The 25,684-nt window shown below is 60.7% G+C and overlaps 1 protein-coding gene across 1 annotated transcript; it reads right to left on the bottom strand.

The window, feature by feature from the left end:
- Positions 1-1,308: 1,308 nt before the first annotated feature.
- Positions 1,309-25,293, bottom strand: TMCC2 (transmembrane and coiled-coil domain family 2). The gene is made up of 5 exons (XM_032710725.1): positions 25,167-25,293; positions 17,296-17,817; positions 3,600-4,534; positions 3,187-3,322; positions 1,309-2,518 (listed from the first exon to the last, which is right to left on the bottom strand). The coding sequence occupies exons 1-5, from the start codon at positions 25,251-25,253 to the stop codon at positions 2,207-2,209; spliced, it is 1,992 nt and encodes a 663-aa protein (XP_032566616.1). The 5' UTR covers positions 25,254-25,293; the 3' UTR covers positions 1,309-2,206.
- Between the last annotated feature and the right edge of the window lie 391 nt (positions 25,294-25,684).

The raw sequence follows: 25,684 nt of genomic DNA, 5'->3' as shown, positions 1-25,684 counted from the left end.
CCCAGAGAAGCTGTGGCTGCCCCATCCCTGGAAGTGTCCCAGGCCAGGTTGGACGGGGCTTGGAGCAACTTGGGCTGGTGGAAGGTGTCCCTGCCCATGGCAGGGGGTGGAAGGAGATGAGCTTTAAGGTTCCTTCCAAGTCAAGCCATTCTGGGATTCTCTGGCTGCTGGTGCTGAGCTGTGGCGCTGGGGCAGCGCTGCGCTGAGGGCAGGAAGGGGTTAAGGCGCTAATTGGGGTTGGGGACTCCACCCTGGGCCCCCACCCTGCCCCTGCCCCAGCCCGGCGGGAAGGGAAGACGCTCCTGGATCTGCGGTGGGGACCGGGGGCCCTCCTGTGGCTGCAGGTCCGCGGTGCCGCGTCCCCCTGCCCGCAGCCCCCCTCTGCCTGCGACGCTGAGAACCACCAGCAAAGAGGGTTTTTCCCCATCCACTTCCCTCCCTCCGGGCGTGGGGCTGGCAGGGTGGGGGCAGCTGCACCCCTGGGGTCCCCCCAACGGGCTCTCAGGGTCTGGGCTCAGCGGATGGAGATGAGTTTAGGGAGCTCTGGCTTTGGAATTTAATTACTCTCTGCTTTGTTCTTACAGGTGTCTCACGGAATAAGGGCTGACCTGGTGCAAGGTGCTCCTGGCTGGGATGTGGCAGGGCAGGGAGCTCTGCTGGACCCCAGGCTGGGGCAGGTCCCCCAGCTCTGGGCAGGCCCACCTTGCTCAGATGAAGTTCACGGGGATAAATGTGACTGTTCTCCCCAGAGAGGGGGTGCCCTGGGTGTCACCTGCAGCAAGGGGCCCCAGGGAGCCTCCACAAAGGTGTGGCCTGTCCATACCTGTGTGTCCCACCTGGGCCCAGCCCTGCTCCTGCACAGGGGCCTGGCTGAAGGTCCTCTCTGATCCCAAACCCGTGTCACCTCCCAGATGCCAGAGGAGCTGTGATGCTCAAGCTGTGCTGGTGTGAGAGGTGATGCTCAAGTGCTGAGGGGATGCAGGGTGGGCTGGCTCGGCCCTGGGAGCACAGAGGAGGTGGGAGAGGACATGCAGCTTCTCCTCCACGTGCATCTGTGAGACCCCCAACAACCCTCCCCAGCTCCCTGTGCTCTGTGCCAGCCCTGGGAAGTGCCATGGAAAAATGTTAAGGGCCAAATTCTCAGCTGAGGCAAAGTGGTTCAGGGCCTCAAAGCCGGTGGTTTTGCACCAGAGGAGGACCTGGCTGTGCACGTACTTATATATATATATTTATATATATATGTGTGTGTATAGATATATTACATAAATATATATGTATGAAATAATTTAAGAAACATCCGAGACAGCATGCTGTGCTCTGGGGTGGGGCTGGGAGGCAGCTGCTCCCCCACCCCCGTGCCCCACCAGCTTTGATTCACAAATGGAAACAGAGTCTGGAATTAAATTAAAAACCGCACACACGCACACACACACGACACGGGGCAGAGGCTGCAGAACTCAGAGGCGTGATGCCAGAAAGTCCAGGTGTCCCTGAAGAGATTGGATCAACTAAAGCCAAAGAACTGGGAAATAAATAAATGAAACCAGCGGAGGGGATCTCGCTCGTGCCGGTGCCGTCGGCAGCACCGGGTCCCCTGTGTCTGCCCAGCCCCTGTGGGGACACCAGGACATTGTCACAGCCCTGCTCTGTCCTGGCTGGGCTGGGCTGGGCTCGGGAGAGGCTGGTGGGATGTGTGTGTCCTGCTGTGTTTGCCTTGGACCCGCTTTCTCCATCACCACGTGCTTTGCTTTCGCTCCATTCCAGAACTGAGCTTTTCCCACCTTGATGGTCAAGGACGAAAGGGAAAACCCAGCCCCAATTAACCCCTCTCCTCTCTCTGCAGGAAGCTCTCCTGGAGCCAGGCTTGGTCCAGCTCAATCCTTCCCACCACCTGAAGAGCCCTGCAGAAGATCTCCTTCCCACGGACTTCGGGGTAAAAAACCATCCAAAACCCCCCTAGAAAAACCCAGCGCCCCATAAACCAAAAATGTCTCCCACATCTCCTCCTCGTTCCCCATCCCACCCTCCCCAAACACCCCAGAGGACTGACTGAGGGATCCCAACTCCAACTCCAGGCGGTCACCGAGGGCCGGGAAAGCAGCCGGACCGAGCGCGTGAAGAAACAACCCCGAAGGCTTTTGGACCCCCGTGCCCTCCTCCCTCTCCTCGGTGGGAAATGGAAAGCCCCCCCCCTCGAGCTGCGGGATCAGCTGGGGAGCAGGACGTGCTCCAGGAAGTAGCTGATGGAGTCCCAGTGCTTCCAGAGGAAGAAGAGGAGGAGGACGAGCAGGGCGGTGCTGAGGATGCGCATGCGGGTCTTCATGAGCGGCGTGATGAAGTTGGCGATGGTGGAGACGAAGACGAGCAGCACGGCCATGAGGGCCAGGATGACGTTGATGAACTTGCCCAGCAGGGCCCGGGCGTTGGCGTTTTCCACCCCTTCCAGCTGCACCACCTGCTGCTGCTGCTGCTGCAGCTCCAGCTTGGTCACCCGCGTCAGGCAGGACTCCACGGCCTCCTGTGAGGGGCGGTGGGTCAGCGGCTCCAGGGATTCCTCCCCCAGGGATTTCGGTGCCTGTCCCACCCTCCCGGACTTTGCTGCGGGGAGGTTTTGCTCTGGCTGGGCTGGAGGGTGTTGGGAGGACCCACCCCAGCAGGGAAAATGAGCTGAACTGGGACAGGGGGACTGTGGTGGCCTGGAGCACCCGGGGACACCAGCACAGCAGGGACTCGCTGGGATTCCTCTTTGCAGGGGTGTGGGAGTGACAGGACAAGGGGGAAAGGCTTCCCACTGCCAGAAGGCTGGGTTAGAAGGGATACTGGGAAGGAATTCTTCCCTGGGAGGAGGGGGAGGCCCTGGCACAGGTTGCCCAGAGAAGCTGTGGCTGCCCCTGGATCCCTGGAAGTGTCCAAGGCCAGGTTGGATGGGGCTTGGAGCAACCTGGGCTGGTGGAAGGTGTCCCTGCCTATGGCAGGGGGTGGAAGGAGATGAGCTTTACTGTCTCTTCCAATCCAACCCATTCTATGGTTTTGGGGACATGGTTTAGTTACCTGCTTCTTGCTGTGACCTGGAGGGTGGCAGGAAAAGGGATCCCCCTTCCCCACCCTCTATCCCAGTCCAGGGTCTCTCCCTCTCCCCGTGGATGGAGGGTGCAGTGAGGGGGCTGAGCCCTCACCCTGCCCTACCTGGATGTCCCGTGCCCTCTCGTAGGACTGGTAGGCCACCTTCTCCTCCATGCTGGCCAGCTCCTGCTTCAGGTTGGTCATTTCGTTCTGGTGCAGCTCCGTGAGGTCGTTCAGCTGCTCCTCCAGGCGCTCGTACCTGTGCAGGAGGGGCACTGAGCTGGGCAGATCTCCCTGAGACCCCCCTGTGCTCCTTCCCCCGTCACTGGGGACTCCACCCAGCCCCTCCAACCCCCCCGGTTGTGGCTGCTGAGGGAAAACACCACAAGATCCTCCATGAGGGTCCAGCAGCGAGGAGGGCAGTGGGGACATTCCACGTCCCTGGAACGCAGCGCTCAGCTGGGCAAGCCCAGGACGGTGGCTTATGGTCCCCAAAGAGCCCCCCTGGGTGACACAGGCCCCCCCTCCACCCCTACCTGTACCGCTCTTCCTGCAGGCACTGCGTCATGTAGGTGTAATCGCGCTGCAGCTGCGCCTTGAGGTCCTCCATGGAGTCCTCCAGGTGGGACTGGCTGTCCTTGATCTCCCGCAGCTCCTCCAGGATGGTGTCGAAGTTGTTGTGGTGGCTGTCCAGCGTGTTGGACTTGGGGCTCCCCAGCCCGCCGGGCCCCGCGCCGGAGTTGCTGCCGCCGGCGGAGCCCGACGTGGCGCTGGAACACTCGTCGTCGCTGCCGTACTTGGGGCTGGACACCAGCGTGGCGCTGCCGCTGAGCGCCCGCGAGGCCTCCTCGGGGTGCCCGTCGTCCAGCGTGTCCTTCAGGTGGGCGATGTTGTCGGCGCTGCCGAACTTGTTGCGGATGAGGCTGGCGAACTCGCGCGGCTTGGACACCACGGCCGTGTGGGTGGCCTGGGAGAGCCCCGAGAGGCCGCCCTTGACGCCCTCCACCACGCCGCCGCTGAAGCCGCTGATGCTGGAGCGCACGTTGGCCCCCACGTCCTTGAGGCCCTGGTGCATGTCCCGGAACACATCCTTGGGCTGGCGGGAGGGGCCGTTCTGCTCGATCTCCTTCAGCTTCTTGTGGTAGTGCTCCAGCTTCTTGTGCAGCTGCGCGATGGTCTGCGCCGACTTCTGGTTCTTCTTCTCGAACACCTGCTTGATGCGCGACGCCTGCTGCTTGTCCGCGTTGTTGGCCAGCTTCAGGTACTCGGCCACGTTGTCATCCCGCGCCTCCTGCTCGATCTTGATCTGCTCCGTGATCTTGAGGATCTTCTGGTGCAGGTGCTCGATGGCGGCTTTGGTCCGGTGCGGGTCGGGGGTGCCATCGGGCACGTCCAGGCACACGGTGCCGTCGGCGTCGCCGTGCCCGGCGCCCGGGGGCAGGTTCAGAGTGGTCACGTCCCCCTTGTCCAGCTGCCAGAGAAGAGAGAGCGGGGTCATGCTCAGGGGAGGGAGAAGACACCCCGGGGAGGGGACAGGGGGCACGGAACAGAGGACAAGCTGGGCAGGAGAATAGTTAACCAGAGCGACAGCGAGGTGTGGGGTTGTTTTCCAAGGTGTTGGGTTGTTTTCCAACTGGTTGAACATTTCCCGGCCACACCACCCCTGCTGGCATCCCGGGAATACACCAGTGAGGGAGCACAGCAGCCAAACAATCAGGGCTTTGGGGCTGGGTTTTCCCAGTGGTTTTCACCAAGGAGCATCTGCTGCCACCGGGAGCTCGCCTTGACTTTCTGCCCTTGTCCTGTGCAGGGACAGGGACCTGCCTTTCTGGGCTGCTGGACTTGCCAGCCAGGGAAAGGAGAGAGGACAACTGGAATCCATCATCAGATCTCCCACCCAAGCAGCGGAGAGCACAGGGATTGAGCAACCCAGAGGTATTTTAGTCTCGCTTTCAGCCTGGCTTTCAGCCTGGATGCCCCCGGGAGTTCAGCCCAAGAGAAGCTCTGCCCTAACCCCGAGCTGTGGGTGACTTGGGATCAGCTCCTGATCCCAGAGCTGCAAGTGCAGGGATTCCTTGGCTTGCTTTTCCAGTCCTCCTCACCTAGCAATGCCAAACTCCTCTCAGAAACACGAGCTGCCACCCGGGAAATTCGGACAAATACCGAATTCCTTTTTACAGACAGAAAAAACTGGAGCTTTGGGAGAGGAAATCACTTGCCCGAGGCCACATTTAAAATCACTGGCAGGGTTTGGACTGCAACCCAGGTCCTGCCTCGTGCTCTCCAACCTGGACTTGCTGCTTGGCCACTTGGGGGAAAAAAAAAACCCATAAATCACTAAATCTTTCCAGTTGCTGGGTTTTATATGCAGATTCTTATGCAAAACCTCCCTGGTTGTATAAATGGCTCCTGGCTTCTAATTAAGAGCTGCTTGAAAGTTAAATACTGTTGGCAGACCTGAATAATTTCTAATTTCCATCACACTTTCCCCGAATGACCCCTTAATAGGGATAATACTGCGAGATCATTGCTTAGGAGTGTGTTATCTCCAGGAAATGCCGGGTGCAGGAGGGAGGAATGTTCTCAAGATGCTGCTTGTGAACATTCCCATCTGCAGCAGGTCCCCAGGGGGCTTGGAAAAGCCAGAGCCAACACTGCCCTCCTGTTATTCACTTGCATCTCCTCCTTCCCTGTTGTCCTGCTGGGAGTCTGGGGGTGTTGGAACTTCATCTGGAGTTCTCAGCTTCCTCAGGAGCAGCCCCAGCCCCCTCCCCAAGGGCTTTTGGTCTCTCTCCACTCTGTAATTTGGGGCATGGGCTGGAGGATGAGAGTAAAAGGCAGAAACCAGCTGGACTCACTGTCTGGAGTGGTGATTTTTAAATAAACATTAATTCCCAACAAATTAACTGCCGAGTTTTCAGCCCCTGCTGCCAGGCTATTCTTAGCCACTCAGCCAGGCTGGGCCCTCCACGAAGGGTTTTGCTTTGGTTTCTTATCGAGAGGCAAAAATTAGAAACAGCAGGAAACAGACTTTTTGTCCAGATGTGCAACTCTGTGCAGAGAGAGAGGGAAAAACTGCCCCTGGCAGAGGAAAAGGCAGGTCCGGAGATACCGAAACGGGAAACCCTGGCTGGGCCAGCCCAGGGGGGAAGTTTCCAAAGAGGGAAAGGTTTGGGAATCACCCCTGCAAAGCCAATCTTTTGGATTGGAAAGAGAGTAGGTTTAGAGGGGATAGTGGGAAGAAACTCTTCCCTGTGAGGGTGGGGAGGCCCTGGCACAGGGTGCCCAGGGAAGCTGTGGATGCTCCATCCCTGGAGATGTCCAAGGCCAGGTTGGAGCAACCTGGGCTAGTGGAAGGTGTCCCTGTCCGTGGCAGGGGGTTGGAATAAGATGATCTTTAAGGTCTCTTCCAACCCAAACCATTCTGGGATTCTGGGATTTATTCAAGGGATTATATTTGGGAGCACAGGGGGGAGGGAGGGGCAGGATGGGTGGTGAACTGCACAGATCCAGTGCTGCCCATCCATGCTGACAGGGCTGGGATGAAATCCTGTGCCCTGCTCTCTCTCAGACACAGGACAGATCATAGGAAAGGCACATCAGGTTATTGCTTTGAAAACAACAACCAAAAAAACCCCACACTACAGATCTCTGCAGCATTAACAGACACTGCCTGCTAAATCCCAGCAAGCCTAAATGACTGTGCAGTGGATTTAACAGGGGGATTATTAAAAGCCACACTTTCCCTACATGCAGAAAGCCCTCTGGTAGGCACATCAAAATGAAAGTGCTGTTTTCCAGCACTTGTTTTCCAGGCAGGCTCGGAGGGGAGAGCCAGGGGTGATGTGGGATGCGGGAGGAATGCAGGACGCAGGGAGGGAAATTATTCTTATCAACAGAACTCGGCCCAGGAGAGCTGAGATATGCAAAAGGCTCGAGCTAATAAGCTGAGCAAACAGTGCTTAGAGGGCCATGGCCTGGCACAATTATGCAATGCTGGGTTCTTTGGTGCTGCAGGTTTGGTGGAGGGAAGCCCAGCAGGCAGGTGAGGAGCTCGGGGCTGGGGCCCTGCAGTGCAGCCCCGGGTCTCCCTCCCTGCACACCCCTGGCTGGATTTAAGCCCCTCCTTAAGAAATTGCACAATTATTGCAAAGTTCAGAGCGAAACTCTCGAGGCACTTACTCATACCCTGAACTATTCTGTTTTCCAAGCCCTCCAGCCCACTGGGAAGCACGGTTGGATGAGTTAATGCCGCGGCTCGTGCTGCATCCCCCCCTGGAGCGAGGACTCTCCCTGCAAAGTGTGGCTGTGATTCCTGGCTGGGATACAAAGGCCGTGGGAAGGACCACGTGCACCTTCAGGCATGGGAAAAACAAGGGCCACTGGGCTGCTGAGGGATGCTGGATGCAGGGCACATGCAGGGAGCTGCTGCGCTAATCCGGCGGCTCCACAGCAAAGGTGTCACCGTGGCTGGGTCCCTTTGTGGCTGTGGAAAGCCACGGGGGAGAGGCCACGGCCAGTAGGGAAATGCAGGTGGGTAGTGCATGTGGGGAGGGTGATTTTGGGGCAGTCATTAAATGTGGCCCCTCTTCCCCAGAGCACTTTATCCGTGTAACTCAGCACGGCATCCTGTGAGCCAGTGACTGCCCAGCGTGACCAGGGACACCCAGAGTGTCCCTGTCCCCATCCCCACGTGCCTTCCCAGCCCTGAGCCTCCCGGAACAGAGCTGTTATTCCCACCAGACCCACCCCAGCTGTTGAAAATAGAAGCAGGAGCCCTGACTCACACTTCCCACCCTGCTTTGGAGCCTGCAGCAGTGCCCGAGGCGGGCAGCCCGTGTCCCCCTCCAGCCCTGCCCGCTCCCTGCTCCCGTGCCATCCCTGGATGGGCACAGCGGGCTGGCAGCAGCTGCCTCCGCTGATTTACCAGCCTGAGAACCATTTTCCTTACATAATGCAGGGAGGCACGTTCGGGGATTCAGCTCCCAGAGGAGTTTCCCACCCGGCACGGCCCTGGTGGGTTCCGTTCGCCGCGCACCAGGAGCGGAGGTACCGAACCCCCCCCGCGGGTCTCTCTGCCCATCACCATCCTCCCCATCGCCTCACTCGGACCCCAGACAGCTGCCAGGACCTACCTCCATGGCGGGCAGCGCTGGGGTGCCCCGGGGCTAGTTGGCGTGGGTGGCTCGGCCGTGTCCCCGCAGCGATGCCCGGGCAGTGCCGGCTGCCATGGCCCGCTGCCCGGCCGGGGAGAGAGCAGCAGCTGATGGCAGCGAAGTTTTGGGGGAGCAGCAGGGAGGGAGGAGGAGGAGGAGAAGGATGAGGATGACCCCCCCCTGCAACCCCGGCAGGGCTGGCCCCAGGCGCTGGGGGAGCGCGGGGACGGAGGCGATGGCTCCGCCGGGATTGCCGACTCAGGAAATCTGCCGGAGCTGTTTACAGCTCCCAGCGACTGGAGCTTTCAGGGCTGTAACGCAAAACCCCCCTCTCGTCCCCGTGCCGGGATATTCACACGCCTCCAGCCCCATACGCTGCCTGGGCCCTGACGCAGGGGGTCGGGACGGGCTCCTGGCATCTGCTGTGTCACAGAGCAGCACGTACAGCCTGGCAGAGGCAGGGGGAGGGCATCCATCAGGGAAAAACCCCGGTGGAACAGGCACACGGGGAAAACACAGTCATTCTGCACGGAGCTGGGCAGCCTGAGGCAGCTAAATGGGAACCAGCCACCCCTGCCAGGACCAGGAGGTTTCTTTGCCCTCGGTGGGCACTGGATGGACCTGGATCTGTCCTCTCCCATGGAGGGAAAGGCACTGACCCGATTCTGTCACGGGAGAAGGTGCAAGGCACAGAAAACACACCCAGCTGGCTGACCAGATATAGGTGTTGGAGATTCATGTGCAATTCAAAAAGATATTAAATGGGATGTCTGAAAAGCAAGCGGGGACGAGCACAGGCTCGGGTACAGCAGAAGCCAGTGGCAGTCTGGAGTCACCCCCTGGGCACTGCATTTATTCCTGGGCCAGCAGAGCTGCTGAGGAGCCAAAGGGTGAGAAGCAGACCTGGAGCTTGAGTGTTTGAGTCACCCCAGACCCGTGGGGCTGCACGGAGCAGGGTTGATGGAACAGGCCTGGATAAGAGCGATTGAAGGAAGCAGAGTTGAAGCCCAGAGCTGTGCCAGACCAAAGCCCTGCTGATGCTGAAACCTCAAACCCACCGTGGCCACAGACACGGGGCTAACTGGGACAGGTTCCTTTGCAGCTCTCTGCTTTAGTTATTCCTCAAAAAAAAAAAAAAGCAACGAGGCAACAAGAGCTTAGGGAGTATTTGCAGCCGGCCGTGGAGCGGAGCAGGCCGGAGCGATGAGCTGACCGTGACCTAGATCCATGTGTAATGGGGAAGCCTGTGCTGCTCCCACAGCTGAGCCGGCCCAGCACTGCTCAGCCTCGTGCCCTGCATCACCTCCCAGGCTGTCCCACAGCCATCTGTGCCCTGCAAGTGCAGCCTGCCACGCTGGAGAGCAATGCTGCACCCCGAGCTGTGCTGCTTGAGACCTGGGCAATGCCAGGCCCTCCTGGACCAGCACTGGTGCCTGTGCTCCAGCTCTCCGGGCACCACTGGGTGCCAGGAGCAGGGAGAAGGCAGAGCTGGAGCAGCCTGGCATGGCCCAATCTGTGATGTGAAGCTGCCAACACACAGCTCAACACCAACAACTAAAATCCTTGCCCGCTTCCAGCCCGGGCTCCCACCGCGGCGGCACCGGCACCGACCATCCCGAAAGGCACAGAGAGAAGAGCAGATTCCCTGGAAAATTAAACCCAGCAGGAGCAGAAACCAGCTGTGCCTACCATGTGGTGCTCAGCCAGGCCGGGGAAGGGTGAGGACGGGGCAGAGCTTCCTCCTGGTGCTGCACGGACGCTGTGGGGCCGTGGGGAAGGGCCGGAGCCCACGGTGACGCCGCGGCGCTGCCCACGGGGACGGCGCTGGCAGCACACGGGGCTCCTCGCCAGCCTGGGTAGGAGCAGTGTGTCTCCCGTGGGCTGGCACTGCTGCTCAGCCGTCCCCCTGAGCCCAGAGGGTGGATTCAGCAGCCTGGCCAAGCCTCGGGCCGTGGATGCCTCGGGCATGACACGGGGCAGATGAGGAGGGACGGTCAGCTCGGGGTTGGTATCTCTCATAGCATCACTTCTCCTTTTAGCACAGGAGTCAAAGGTCACTTCCCATCACTCTTCTGCCGTCTCAGCAGGACAGGAACATTACCCAGCTGCACAGGACACTGTGCAAAGCACCCTTCCTGCTCCGAAATCTGCTTTCCACTTCCCTCCTTTAAGGCTGGCCCCGAAACCCATCTGCTTCCCTCAGCGGTTTTTGGGGCTGCCAGGCACTGCCCTGCCCTGGTGCTGTGACACAGCCCACCCAGCAGTGCCCCCCACAAACCCTGCCTGACCTGCTGGGCTGTCCCTGGCCTGGGGAAGGACAGAGGAACATGGATTTCCCCAGAGGACGCTGATGGAGCGAGGACTTGATAAAGGCTGGGATGTTCAGGATGAGTCTGTGCAGGCAGCGAGACCTGGAGAGTGTTTTGGGGATTTACTGGGGATCTCAGGGGCTGGATTCCTAGGAAACCACCTGCCCTCAGCTTCCCAGCACAAGAGGAAGGTTAACAAACAATTGCAGAAGCAACAGCATCGCTCATTAATGCCCAGCAAAGCCAGGGGGAGCAGTGGTGCAGCATTTCCCCTCCCAGGGGCACAGACTCCCTTCCACACGATTCCAAACCCCTCCTGGCACAGGGAAGGTGGTGGTTTAGCAAGGGAATTACCCAGAACATCCCAAGTCCTGGCCTAGGAGTGGGAATCCCATCCCACAGGGCTCATGGCACCCGGAGAAGGACAGACAGGCAGATCCCAGGAACCTCCCTTGGGAAGTCCCTGAGCCTCTGTGCCCGTCCACCCCACACAGATCCCAGTGTCCCCTAATTCCACACCACATCCTCCAGGCTGGGGACTGTCCCCTGTGGCCTGGGCCTGCAGGTCACACCTCTGCAGGGATGATTCAGTGACCAGCCCTCCTGGGTGAAGCTATTCAGGGCCCTGGAGAGTATTTAGAAAAAAATTCCTGCTGTTGTTTCTGCTGGAGGGAATAACCCTGGGGGCTCCAGCAGTTGTGACCCAGCCCTAAACCCACCAGCAGCTGGGTTCCACACCTCCAACAGGGTGTTTGTGCAGCCAGGAGGGATTTTGGGGAGCTTTTGCACGGAGGATTTGAGGGGGAAGCAGGGAGAGGTGAGGAGTCCCAAGGCAGGACCCTGCTTTGCTCATCCTGACTCAGGAGGGTCAGGATGACGCATCGCACCCCAGCCCAGTGGCAGGGATGGCTGGGAGACATCCCAGCACACGGACATGAACCCTGCTCCCCAAACCCTGCGCCCTGGGCATCCATCCCACACACCAACAGACCCCAAATCCCACGGGATCGTGGCGCTGGCAGCGCTGCCTGACGGGAGCAGGAGCTGCTGGTGGGCTGGAATCAGCAGCCATATGTCAGCCAGGCTGGGGAACGCGGTGTCTTCAGCACGGGGTGAATCAGTACCACAGTCTGATATTCTTCTCCTGAATTAATTAAGCAGCAATCTCGCCTGCCTTTGTCTTCACAGCTATTATCTGCTTGTTGCAAAGCGCTCCTGGAAGCACCATCCCGATGGGAGTGTGGGAACGAGTTCCCACCGCCCCCCCCCCTTGGCTGGCAGACTCATTCCCCTGCCACACGTGGGGAGGTGGAGGTGGGGAGGTGGGAGCTCCCCTGGGCACAAAGGCTCTCACACCTCCAGCTCCGGGATGGCCTGGGGGGAGCTCAGTTTGCAGCCAAGGTCAGTAATTCCCCCTCAAAACCCTGGGCACTTGTAGGGTCTCCGCACCCTGGTGCTTCCCAGCTCACCCCCCTGGGATCCAGGTGCCCAAGGGATGCCCAGCCACGGGGCTGAGGGCTGCAGGGAGGGCAGCTTTACACCACCATTGCCTCTTTTTCCCTTTTGCAGCCACCACTGGCCTGTTTTACCTCCTTCCCTGGGATTTCAACACCAGAACTCGCTGGGAGTTTGGGTGGGAGGGGAGGACGTGCTTTGCCTCTGCCAGCAAATCCTCCCGAAGAGATGCACGAGACTTCACCGACGCATGGATGTGCTGGCTCCGGTTCCCAGCTGGGGAAACTGAGGCAGGGAACGAGGGGAAACCCCCTGCCTGGGAAACTCCTGCCTGGGGTGGATGTGGGGACAACCACAGGTGGGTTGTGCAGAGTCCCCATCCCTGTCCCAGTTGTGGACTGAGACCAGTCCTGGGAAACCGGAGCCGTAGGAGGGAGAAACCCCATCCTCCCCCTGGAACTGAAGGCAGCTGGATGCCAGGAGGGCTGGAGGGAGCCCAGGGCTGAGCTGGACGTGCCAGAGAGCAGATGCCAGGGCAGGGACAGTGAACTTTGCCTGCCATCCCCAAGCTGCCTCGGCGAAGGCTGAGCTGTCCCACAGCCCCTCAGCCACCCCAAATCCCTCTGCCCCCACGGGCCACAGCCATCCCAAGGGGGTGCCCAGGAATTCCAGGTTTCTCCCTGCTGCCTGTAATCCGTCTGGCCCTGATATAGCCACTGACCCGGGGGGAATCTAAATTTAGAGGGATGAATCCCGCCCTGTGTCCAGGGGGTTGGTGCCCTTGAGGCAGCAGGACAGCAGCGTTGGGGGTGTAAGGACAGGTCCCCCCTGCAAGGCAGAGCCCCAGGACACTGCAGACCCTCTCCTGCAGGGCTGGGGCAGGGAGAGGGCCGTGGGGAGAGGAGATGGGAGCAGGGAAACAGCCCGCTTGGGTTGTGATCCCTTAAATAAGTGTGGCTCACGGCCGGTGGGAGCCCGAAGCTGAGACACGGCACAAAGCCCCCCTGCTCCCCCCGTTCCTCCAGCGTCTCACAGGAGAAGCATCTGCTCCGGGAGGCCAAGGCGGCCGCGGGAGGGGCCCGGGGGGGCCACGCGGGCAGCGGTGGCAGCTGGCGCTGTCACTTGCCGAGGGACACCGAGGGCAGCGAGCCCGACCGGGGTCCGGCCCCTCGCACCCCCCGGGGGACGCTCGGCGGGTCCGAGCCGCGCTGAGCACCGGCACTCGCGACACTTGTGATGGACCCCCCCCCGTGGGACGCGGGGAGAAGGCGGACAGACGGACCGACAGACGGACGGACGGACGGACGGAGCGCAGCGCTGCGGTAACGCCGCCCTCTAACGGCCACCGGCCCCGCCGCTGCCCCCGCGCCGCTCCCCCCCCTCCCCGGGGGGACCCCCCGTGCCGAGGCGGGGCTCACCTGCACATGGACCATCCCGCAGTCCCCGCAGGCGTCCGCGCAGCTCCCCGGCAGCACCAGGCACAGAACCCCGCGGCCGCCCCGCTCCAGCTCCGGCGGCCCCGCGGGGGGCGAGGCTCCCCCCGGGATGCTCTGCCCCGCCAGCACCGGCGCTCGGCTGCGAGACCCGCGGGGAGCCTGCGGGGAGACCCCGCCGGCCGCGGGGATGGGGGGCTGCGGGGAGACCCCCCCGGCCCCCCACAACCCCCGGCGCCGGGGCCTCGTCGTCCGTGCCAGGCGGTAATTCCCGTGTGCCCGCCCCTGCCGGCGGCCTGGCGGGTCACCAGCGCGGGGATTAGGGAGATCAGGAGAAAGCTCAGGCTCCCGCACGCTCCCGCAGCCTCCCCCCGGCCCCGCCGCTGTCACCGCCGCTGTCACACGTGCCACCGGCGCGTCCCGGTGTGTCGGGCACATGGACAGCGATGTGCGCCCCGAACGTGCCACCTCGGCCCAACAGGAGAGCCGCGGGAGGCGGGAGGGGAGGGGGGTCTGGGATCCAGGGATGCTCCCGCAGCTCGCGGGTGAGCGGAGACCTCTGAAGCGCAAACCAGAGACACACACGGGCTCCCGGAGCAGCGCCGGCAGCCAAACCCTTGGTGCCGAGCTGCCAGCAGGAGGCAGGGGATGTCCGAGTCATCCCAAACTCATCCGAGCCATCCCAAACTCATCTGAGTGCTCCCAAACTCACCCGAGTCATCCCAAACTCATCTGAGTCATCCCAAACTCACCCGAGGGATCCCAAACTCATCTAAGTGATCCCAAACTCATCTGAGTGATCCCAAACTCACTTGAGGGATCCCAAACTCATCCAAGTGATCCCAAACTCATCCAAGCGATCCCAAACTCACTCGAGGGATCCCAAACTCACCCGAGGGATCCCAAACTCATCCAAGCGATCCCAAACTCATCTGAGTCATCCCAAACTCACTCGAGGGACCCCAAATTCACCCAAGGGATCCCAAACTCATCCGAGTGATCCCAAACTGACCCGAAGGATCCCAAACTCACCCGAGGGATCCCAAACTCACCCGAGGGATCCTAAACTCACCCGAGGGATCCCAAACTGACCCGAGTCATCCCCAACACACCCACGCACATGAGATGGGCACAGGGGGGGTGGAAGGCTGGGGAGGGGGGTGGAGGAGACCACGGAATACACACTCCAGGTGGATATCACAAAGCAAAGCTACGTCTTGTCCCCAGTGTGTGGCACAGGTGACAGTCCTCTGCTGGCCCTGGGAGGGGGTGAGCCCTTGGCACTGCTCCCCAGGGCAGCACAGGGGGGCACACGAGGCACCTCTCGGGGTACACCACGAGCCCTGGTCGGAACTGGCACCCAGCACCGAATTCCCAGACTGTTCCATGGGTCCCTCTCCAGCCACCCCAGCTGCTCCCTGCCACCTGGAGAGAATTAAGGGGTTCAGGGGGGAGGAACTGTGTGTGCCAGGACCTATATGGGTGGAAGGTGGCCTGGTGCCATCAGGGACCAGGGGGTGAGGAGCCATGGCAGGTAAAAGGGAGAACTGCAGGAACTTAATCAAGAAAAAAAAGAAAAGGGAAAAAAAAATCACTAGGCACTTGCTGAGGGATCCCATGAAGGATTCATCCAGTGTGTGCTCCTTATGCAATGGGGGGAAAATCCAGCATGACATTTTTTGGGGGGTAAAATAGCCCTTTCCCAGGAGCCCCTGAGGGTGAGACAGGGAGGAGGTGTCAGATCCCTGAGGACAAGGCAGGAGCGATGCCAAGCAATCCTGGCCCAATGTCACCCCCCCTCCTGGGGGTGCTGGAGCCCAGGGCACGGCCACACCAGCCATCCCTGAGGAAAAGGAGCTGGTTTGCTGTGGGCAGGAGGCTCCTGAGGGCTATGGAAAAATAATCCGGCACGAGAATATCACGTAGCTCTTGTTTCTCTAAATAGGTTATTTTTCCACTGCCTCACAAAGGCCCCAGTATCTCCTCTCTTCTTATTACTCTTTGTGTCATATGCAGTTAATTATTCATCCCCTTTCTGTGCTGCCCTGGGAGTGGACACGGACCTGCTCTGCTCTTGCCTCCCTCTGGGGGCTTCTGTCCCAGAGGGATCAAAGCTTTGGCCATAACCCCAGAGGGCTCACTGGGACTGGGCTCCTTGCAAGGCAATGCCACAGGGAAGAAATTTTGGCTCCAGTTAACAACCTGCTGCTCCTGCCCCTGCGTGGGCACTCGGTCCGTGTGCCACATTCCAGCGGGGAGGAGCAGGGAAGGGTCAGAGTGCCCTGACCTGCACACAGTAAAGCGGGGAGAGGAGGACCTGGAGGGGGCAGAGGAGGACCTGGGCAGTCATTTCTTGCAAGGCTGCTGATATAATGACGTTGTTCATCCTCTGGGCCCAGATTCCCACGTCCTGGTGGTGGCAGGGGAGCAGGGCTGGCACCCGCCGCACACCACGAGCGTCAGCTGCAGCTTGGCACTGCCACTGCCCAGGGAAACAGAAAGAAAAACTATCTGGTTGAGCCTTTTTCCATTAGCTCAGAGGGCAAAAGGAGTGTCCAGGTTCAGATTTCCCTCCAGGAGAGCAAGCAGAGAGGAGTGTCTGGGTGGGGGGCGCGTGGGAAGCATCGCTCCCGTCCCCTGCACCCGCTGGGTGCCACTGCCTGGGGGAGCACGTGGATCTGACACCCCACTGCTGTCCCACCCTGGCAGCTCTGCCCAGCCCCTGCCACCCCATGGCACAGCTATTCCTGACAAAGCCACCCAGCAGGAGCCCCCGTGGGATGCCAGAGCCTGCCTGCCCACCTCCCCATGCCAAGCTTTGCCAACTCACGGCTGGTATTTCCAGGTAAATTATAAAAAAAAAAAAAAAAAAAAGAAGGATACAGAAGTATCCTCTGGCCCTAAGGGCTGCAGAGAGCAGTTTTAGAGTGGGACACCCCCTGAGCTCCAAAGGGCAAGGAGAGAAGCCAACATGGAGAATCCCACTGGCTCCTGGAGCACCTCTCCCTGCCTGCCCTGTGAACTCAATGTGCCTGCTGGGCTAATCTCGGCTGGTTCATAATTAATGGCACTAAACACTAGATGGAAACACCATCCTGTCCATCAGCTGGGCATGGACTGCTTCAAAAATCACTTTGGATGGGACAATTCACAGCTCAACCCTTACAGGTGCCCAGCACTGGGCTGCCAGGATTCCTTCAGACCCCGTGCCAGGGGTCCCATCCCACTGGCACAGAGCTCTTGCCAGGTCCTTTCTTCTTTCCCTCAAATCCCTCTCTGGGAACCAGACCAGTGCATGTCCCTGCCTTCACTTCCCCACAAGAGAAGCATCAACCCCAGCAGCTCCAGACCCGACTGGTTCCCATCTGCTGTCTGGTGCCACCAGCGCTGCCCCGGGGGGACAATCTCATCCCAGCAGCACTTTGGGGTGCTCTGCACCCAGCCCTGCCCCGGCTCCGCAGTGTGTTCTCAGCCCAGCCCGGGGGCAGCCACAGAATCACAGAACCACTGAGGTTGGAAAAGCCCTCCAAGATCATCCAAGTCCAACTTGTGACCCCTCCCCACCTCCTCACCCAGACACAGTGAGTGCCACACCCAGCCTGTCCTTGGACACCTCCAGAGATGGTGACTCCACCACCTCCCTGGGCAGCCCATTCCAACGTCTAATCACCCTTCATGCAAAGAAATTCTTCCCAATGTCCAACCTAAACATCCCCTGGAGCAGCTTAAGACCGTGCCCTCTTGTCCTGTCGCTGAGAGGAGAGCCTGACTCCCCTCTGGCTCCCCACTCCCATCAGAGCGGGAAGGTCCCTCCTAAGCCTCCTTTTGCCCGGGCTGAGCCCCCCCAGCTCCCCCCCAGCTCCCCCCCAGTAGCCCTACCTTATCTGCCAGGCCCTCGGTGTCCTCGGTGAGCAGGTAGACGGCCCCGCTCTCGGCCAGGAGGATGGCAGTGTCCGTGGTGGAGGAGGACCTGGGCCGGCCCTGGTGCTGATGCAGGATGGCCGTGAGGCCGCTGTCCTGGGGGGCCTTGCGCCCGAGGTGGGGGCTGCCCTTCTGGGGCTCCAGGGAGCCGCTCTTGGCGCGGCGGCCGCCGCTGTGCAGGCTCGTGCCGCGCTTGATGGAGGGCCGGGAGCGGATCTGCTGCAGCACGCGGTTGAAGGCGGTGGGCCGGGCGGGCAGGTCGTGCAGGGACACGGCGTAGGACACGCGGTGCATCTCCGGGGAACGCTCCTTCTCGTCGGGGGACTCGTGGTCGGACGCGCCGGGCGGCGGCGGCGGCGGCAGCGAGTCCTGCGGGTTCTGCTGCTGCTGCTGCTCCCGCTCCCGCGAGCGCCGGCGGCTGTGGAACAGGTGCTTCAGGCCGTGGCCGAACATGGAGCCCTCGGACAGCTGCTGGATTTTCTGTGGAACAGGGGAGAGCAACTCCCGCGGCTGCCGTGGCATCGCCCCGCTAGCGGCGCCCGCGGCTCCGAGGGACGGAGCTTTGCGCCGGACCGAAATCGGCTCCCGATTTTGAGGGGGTAAAAAGAGCTCCTGGAGGGTTCTGGGGACCCCCCAGGCCGTCCCCCAAGGGATCCGTCCCCAAGCCCTGCTGCCAGCACCCTGCGGAAAATCCTAAATATCAGTGGCCGTTTGTTGGCGCACAGGGCTGAGCACGGTGGCTCCACCAGCATTCCACGTGACAGGGGGTCTCCAATGAGCCCTGGTTATCCCTAAATTAGCAAGAAGAGCAGAAAGACCCTCAGAGTTTGGAGGCAACACGCTGCACAGAGACCCCAACCCCACAGGCAGAGGGCACTGAGCAGCCTTTTCCTTCAGTAGGAATGCCAAGGTTATTCCCAGCTTTGGAGCCTCACAGGAGCCACCTGCTCCAGGAAGGATTGGAGGGGTGGGGGGCTTTTCCCTGTGGGATTTTCTATGGTCCAGGCTGGCCTTGCCTCACCTATGGGGGTAAAACCACAGCTCATGGCCCTGTGCCACCAAATGCAGCCCCTGAGGTGTCCCTCTCCCAGGGGTGGGAATGCCGTTCCCACGGAGCACGAGGCTGTTCCCAGGAGGGCTCCCGGGAATGGGGGTGGCCAGGGCCACACTGCAGTCATGCAATATGGATGGTGGAACAGATCCTGCTCCCGATTACAGCCCGCACAGGTTTCCCTGCAGCCACTGGATCGCCCAGATTTGCATCCCTGGCAGGTTTTGGCCGGGTGCCCTCTGCACCGTGTGCCCAGTCAGGGGGGGCAGCAGCGCGGGCAGCAACTTCCAGCAGCTCCAAAGGGCTCAGCGGATCCCAGATCCCCCGATCCCTGCTCCATCACGGCTGCCAGGCAGCAAGTAAAGGCTCTTGGGACACCCAAAGCTCCTCTCCCCTCCTCGAGCAGCCCCAGGAACCCGGCGGATCACAGGGCACGGGGCTGCCCCGCTGTTCCCTGCCTCGACTCTGGAGCCAAGCCGAGCATTCCCCGTTCTGAGGACGCCAATCCTGACCCTGCTGACGTCCTGGGCCACTTCACCTCCGATTTACTGTGCCAGGACTGTCCCCAGGGACGCTGGTTCCCGTGACAGCAGCTCCTGCTCGGAAACCAGCGGGAGCTGGGAGCTCTCTGCAGCCCCAGAGGGCACTTGGCAAAGGCTCCGGGAATTTTGGAAAAGCTCTGATGTTCCAGACACGACCTCCAGGAGCTGCAGGCTGAGGAGGATTTCACGGCCATACAGAAAGGACCCTCCTTCTCCTAAAAAATCCCAGATATTAAAGCCACAAGGTCCAAACCCAGCAGGGCCTAATTCTCATCCCACCTGCAACGCTGACAAGGAACCAGCAACGAGATTCCCGTGTCACTAAACTCTGCAGGCAAAGCCTTTAATCCTCCCCTCAGCCATTCACGGTGAGAATATCCATCCTTTTGGGTTTTTCCTGGGAAATATATAATAAATCTACGGTAGCTGAAATGCTACTTCGGGAAATAGTGATTTAAATTTTTATTCTATTTATAGAGTCTCTATGGAAACAGAGGCTGCATTAGGTAGGTAATAACACTAAACCCTCAGATTTCTCCCCTCGAGGGCATGGCAGATCCTCAGGGGCACACTCAGCTCTTTAGAAGGTCCAAGTGAAAAGGAACAACCAACTCCCTTCCTCGAGGGTGATGAAAACAACATAAAAGTGGAGCTGGCAGTGAAGGAGAAGAGGTTTTCCCAGCAGCAAACGCAGAGGTGGGAGCCAGAAGCCCTCAGGTGTTTTTGGTCCAACAGCTCCACCTGACTGAAATGAGCCTTTTAAAACAAACTCTCCTCAGGCCCTTTCCAAGTTTTTCCTGAAAGGACCTTTCAGGGGCTCTGCAGGCATGGAGAAAAAGAAAAAAAAGGAGGAGGGAAGCAAAGAGAGGAATCCCAGCCCTGCTACTCCAGGCTGGAACCCACGGGACCAAGGCTCGCAGAGCTCAAGGTTTGTCTGCATGGAGTTGCTGGGAGTGGTGGCCACAAAGAGGTGATTCTGCAGAGAATCTGCTGATGTAAAAACTCTGTTTTCTCCTGGGAAATTCCTGCACTTCCAAAGCCGAGGTATTTTTCTGGCACCAGACCACTGGTGGCTTGGGACAGATCATCTGCACAGGCTGCTTTTGGAACAGCAAAATAATAACTGGATACAGAGATTAATTTCTCAGTGTGAACAGCTGTAAAACACTGATTTTAATGCCAAAATATCTGTGTTTCTTTGGACTTTTTCATTAATGCAGCCAGGGTCTCCTGCTTGGTGGCGGGGACTTGTTTCTGTGGAGTTCAAAGGAGCAGCCCCTGCTCCACCTGCACTGAGAAGAGCTGGGAAAAAACCCCATTTTAACCCAAAGCAACGTATCTTGCAGGAAAACTGTGACTTGGATGGCTGTTTTGTCTTGGCCTCTGCCCTTTGGCAACATCCCATGGGAGAGCCAGGTGCTGCCCTTGCCCACTGTGGCTCTCCTGCCACTGAAACCTCCCAGTTTCCCACTAAATGGTTTTCCAGCTCTTTCCAGCCCGACATCCAAACCTCTTACTCGGCTTTCAGACAGACACACAAGGAGGGGATCTTGTTGCCATGACCTTCTAGCACGGCCACACGCTGCGAAATCCTGCTCAATTGTTATTATTACTATTAATTATTTACATCCCTGGCCCGCCCAGAGGCTCCAGCCGAGACTCTGGGGCTCTTTGAAGCCCTGCACAGACACAGGGGAAGTCCCATCCCTTCCCACCCCATCCCATCCCTCAGCACTCCTTATTTTAAGGCACAGGGGGTTCATTCCCCCCCCAGACAGAGGAGGTCACAGCTCACAGACCCCAAACAGCAGCAGGAGCCAACAGGTCCTGCTCTTCCCTGTGTGGGGTTTCCAGTCCTCCTGCTGCTTCCTCCAGCTGATCCTCCTCTGGATCCCCACCAAGGGGGTCCTAAAACCCCCCAGCACCCCCCAGCCAGGCTGGGGGACAGGCTCAGAGTTGTCCCCAGGGGGTGACAGCCCCGCTGCCCCTCTCAGCCCCACCTCACAGAGCACCCCAAGCTCCCGTTCTGCCGCTCCTCCCGCTGCCAAAAAAACGCCACGGCAAACGTGGAGCTGTTCTAAAACTGCAAATCAGGCACTCCCCCACAGGCACACTGCTCCTCCCGGGGCCAGCAGGAGGGAACAAGCATGTGACAGCCGTTAGTCATGTTGGTTCAGGCACTACCGACACGCTGGAGAGACAGGCAGCTCCCGGAGCCTCTCCCGAAAAACAGGGAATTCTCTGCCCAGGTGTGGGGGGCTCCAGACCCCTCCCGAGCTCCCCATCCCAGGTGACATTTCCAGGGTGAGATCTCTGCTGCTGGTGCTGAGAGGAGCCAGATGTGCCAGATGTGCTCCTGGGGGACCGGGGCAGCTCACGGCCGCCTCTGCCGCGGCTCTCACCTCCCAACGGACTGGGGGGATGCTGAGGGCTGAAATCCAGTGGGAGGCAAGGATGGGGATCCTGGGGGGACCAGATGTGGGATCAGAGGCAGCTGGGCATGGAGCAGCCCACACCACCACCAGCCTGTTCCTGCTGGGATGCCAGTGCAGCTCCCAGGAGGGCCCTGTGCTCCCTCCCCTCCGCTGTGCCCAGCACAAACTCCAGGGAACACCCTGCCTGGGGGGGAAGCTCTGCCCTCCCTGAGGGGCCAGGGGGTCCTGGGGTGCAGCAGAGACCCCCGGGGGTCCCTGCCAGCAACCCCAGAGCTTTGGGTGGGCGATGCCCCGGGGAGGTGATGGATGTGGCTGCTCCAGGGACTGCGCTGCTCCGCTGCCTGACAACAGCTCCATCCATGCCAGAGCCACAGGGGAGCCAGCTCACCTTGGCCGTGTCCTTTCAGCACCAAAATATGCCTGGAAAATTGTTCGTGCCCAGGATTAAATATAAATGTGCCTCAGGCTTTAGAATAGGGGCTGGTGACCTTTATGGAGAAGAGGAATCCTCCCCATCCTCCCTGAACTGCCATGAATCCCATCAAGGGGTCTCCACCCCCACATCCATCCCCCTGGGATCTCCAAAAAAAATAAACCAGCTGAGTGGGAGGAAATGGGAGGTTTATGCTTCACTCCATCCCCTTCAGCCACCCCTGTCCCAACCCCATTGCTCCCAGTGCTGGGAAGTGAAGTCCTGTGGTAGGGCCTCCCCTTGTCCCTCATCTGCCTCCTTCTCAGCTCCACAAAGCCCAGGGGAAGCATTTTGTTCATGGATGTGGGGTTTGGATCAGGCCCTGAGGAGCGGGAAGAGCTTAGGCCAATGTCTCTGGATTCCTGCTTCTCTTGGCTTTCGGGTTGAAAGGAGGGAAAGGCAGGAGCCACGAAGACCAGGATCGTGAAACTGGAGATGGGAATGATGTCAGGCTTCAACTTTCAGCCCTTGGCCAGATCAGACCACGAGAACAAGAGAGAGACCCAGGGGAAACACTCAGAGGTGCTTGGGGACAGTGGGAGCGGGACCAAGTGGTGCTGGGACACCCTGGCAGCCACGAGAGGCTGGATGTCTCCTTCTGCAGTGCTTTGCATGGATCCAGTCACTCTGCTGCAGAGCACAGCAATCCCTGCCACCTGCTGTATTGTTGAGCAGAACTCTGTGTCACACATCAGCCCTGCTCCTTGCCAGAACTTATTCTTTCCCTCTTTTCCCCTAATGGAGCCCTCGCTGGGGGCAGAGGAGCAGGAGCAGGGCTGGGGAAGGGAGAGCTGCCACGCATCTGCCGGGGTTCAGGGATGGAGATGACACAAGGCAGCCTCTTGTTTCCAGCTTGCCAGCTCAAATCCATCTTCAGCTGGGCAGCAAAGGAAAGTTTACTCTGCTCCACGGGGAGCTGAGGCCGTCGGTTTGGTGGGTGGCACCGTGCCAGCCTGGGCACAGCAGAGGGACCAGCTTGGACCCACCCCACTGTGCAGCTCCAGAGGGGGTTTGGGGCTGGAAAACTCTCAGATTATACTAAAGATGCCCCTAATTGCAGCAGCAGGGGGTGAAGTGGCTGCTCGTGGTGGCTGTGGCAGAGCCCCACGGAAGCTGCGGGCAGCTCCCGGGCACAGCTTCCCATCTGCTCTGCCCAGTGAAGCGAGTCTGAGAATTTATTCCATGCAGGTAATTAATTGCTGAGCTACAGGCGCGTTAGAGGTGAGCACTGGAAGCAAACCTGCAGCAGGGTACCACGCTCAGGTCGATAAAATCAATGGGCATTTGGCCACGGCCGGGGCTGCCGGCGGGGTGAGGCTGCAGGGCCGGCTGAGCTCCAGCTCCAGCTCCAGGCTGGATGTGCCGACCCAGGAATGCTTGGGGTGCTGCTCACAGCCATCTGCCCCACGCTCCCACCCCTTCCTGACCCCCTGTGCAGGTGAGAAGGGCCCTGGGTGGGATGGAGAAAGGACGGGGGGTGATGCTGAGGGATGATGTGCATGGGAAACACCGCCCTGGCTAAGCCAAGCTGAGCCTCCTCAGGGTGAGGGTGTCCCAGCTTTGCACAGCCCTGAGCTCCACATCCCCATGGAGCACAGAATCATGGAGTCACAGAGTCACAGAATGCTTTGGGTTGGAAGGGGCCTTAAAGCTCATCCAGTTCCACAGGCAGGGGCACCTTCTACTAGAGCAGGTTCTCATCCAACCTGGCCTTGGACACTTCCAGGGATCCAGGGGCAGCCACAGCTTCTCTGGGCAACCTGTGCCAGGGCCTGCCCACCCTCACAGCCCATGGAGGTGCCTTGCCCTGGCTCGGGGCTCTCCCTTCCAGCTGTTTTTTGTACCCCACGACAGCAGAGCCCAAACAGCCTCGGGAGCAGGAGCTGCTGCTCGGACAGGGAGGGAAAGGCCTCGTGTGCCACATCCTGCAGCCATGGGGCTTCTTGTGCTTAAAGCAGCCAAGTTTTCTCCTGTAGGAACGGGGGTTTTAATCCCTGGTGCCTGTCTGGAAGGGATGCCTGTAGCCACTGGCAGCCCTGGACCTGCTTTTTGGCTTCCACGTGACCTTGACCACGCTGGGGAGACCTTCTAGGCTGAGCAGCCGGGTGGGGTGTCCACTGCAGGGGACTCCACCCTGCATCCCAGGCTGCCCAGGGGTGCCAAGGGACATCTCCCACTTTTTCCAGGCCTTTTTCAAACCAGGGAATGGAAGCAGCACCTCTGGACCACCACTGTGTGACCACCACGGTGTCACCACAGCGAACCCGCGGCCGCTGCAGCGCCTGGAAACCCCCAAGTTCCAGGGGTTTTTCTTGCAGGGAATTCATCCCTGCAGGATGAAACCCCACCGTGCCCTCGCCGGCGGGACCCTGTTGAACAGCCGGGGGGGGTTGGAGCTCCTCCTGCTTCCAAACCCGCGGGAATTTTCCGCCCGATTTCCCACGGGACCGCCCCATCCTCCTCCTTCCCTCCCTCGGGATCGCCTCCTTCCCTCCCGCAAGCGCTGCGGTGCCGCGGAACTTGTTTTCCTCCCTGACCGGACCCAGCCCGAAGGCCCGGGAGGAGCAGCCTCGGGGCCATTTCTACACCGTCACTTCCCGGTGCCGCAGCCCCGGATCCTCCCGGAGCGTCCCCCCCGCACCGGGCAGGGATGTACCGGGCTCTCTGCGGGGGGACAGCCCTGTCAGCCCTGCCTGGGACCACCCTCATCCCGCCAGCTCCTCATCCCAGGAGCATCCTCATCGCAGGACCATCCCCATCCTGGGTCCGTCTCCATCCCTGGAGCATCCTCATTTAGGAGCATCCTCATCTAGGAGCATCCTCATCTAGGAGCATCCTCATCTAGGAGCATCCTCATCCCAGGAGTATCCTCATCCCAGGACCATCCCAATCCTGCGACCATCTCCATCCCAGGGGCATCCTCATCCTGGACCATCCCCATCCCAGGAGCCTCCCCATTCCAGGACCGTCCCCATCCCTGGAGCAAACCCATCCAGAAGCATCCCCACAACAGGAGCATCCCCATCCCAGAATCATCCTCATCCAGGACCCTCCCCACCCCAGGAGCACCCTATTCCCAGGATCCTCCCCACCCCAGCACCGTCCCCATCCCCGAAGCACCCTCCTCCCGGGATCGCCCCCGTCCCGGAGCCATCCCGTACCCTCCAAGGTCACACCTGTGGCAGGGTCGGCACCGTGGGGTGGGGACGGCGGCACCCCCCGAGCTCCACCGCACAGGTGACCCCGCGGGGCGCTCAGCATCCCATAGGATGCTCCATCGGGATCCTCCCCCCCAGCCCGTGTCCCAGCGGGACGTCCCCGCCGCTCACCTTCAGGTCGGGGGGCTTGGAGCGCTGCGGCGGGACAGCGCCCGCCTCGGGGCTGGCCGCCGCCGCCTCCCCGGCCTTGCCCTCCATGCCGCCGTGCCCGGGCGGCGGCTCCGCCGCGGGATCGTCCTCGGGCTGCTGCAGCTCGTCCGAGCGGCACCGCTTCATAGCGGGGCGCGGGGCGCGGGGGCCGCGGGGGGCGGCGGCGGCTCCGGGCGGCGGCCGGGGGGCCGGTGCGGGGCCCGCGGGCGGTGCGGCCCCGGCCCGCCCGCCCCGCCGAGCCCGAGCCCGGGCCGGGCGGCGGCTCCGCGCCCCGGCGGCTCCGCGCCCGCCGCCGGCACCGGCATCGCCGCCGCCGCTGACTGACAGCGCCGCGGGCCAATGGCGGCGCGTGTGGGGCGGAGAGGGTTGCGGCGATTGGCGGAGGCGGTGCAGGGGGCGGGGCTGGAGGGCGAGCCTCCCACTGAGTGACGGCGAGGTTAGCCAATGGAAATGCGCAGAGGGCGGGGCGGCCTGCGGTG

This window comes from Chiroxiphia lanceolata, chromosome 25 (assembly GCF_009829145.1).
Source record: "Chiroxiphia lanceolata isolate bChiLan1 chromosome 25, bChiLan1.pri, whole genome shotgun sequence".
Taxonomy (NCBI): Eukaryota; Metazoa; Chordata; class Aves; order Passeriformes; family Pipridae; genus Chiroxiphia; species Chiroxiphia lanceolata.
Note: the sequence above shows the minus strand (reverse complement) of the source record. Positions and strands in the feature narration are given on the sequence as shown.

Excerpts from the sequence above, each read along its gene's own strand:
- TMCC2 (XM_032710725.1), bottom strand. The coding sequence starts at position 25,253 with ATGGAGGGCAAGGCCGGGGAGGCGGCGGCGGCCAGCCCCGAGGCGGGC. Across the intron at positions 3,323-3,599 it reads CTGCAGGAAGAGCGGTACAG|GTACGAGCGCCTGGAGGAGC; the intron begins GTAGGGGTGGAG and ends CCTCCTGCACAG. Across the intron at positions 2,519-3,186 it reads AGAGGGCACGGGACATCCAG|GAGGCCGTGGAGTCCTGCCT; the intron begins GTAGGGCAGGGT and ends CGCCCCTCACAG.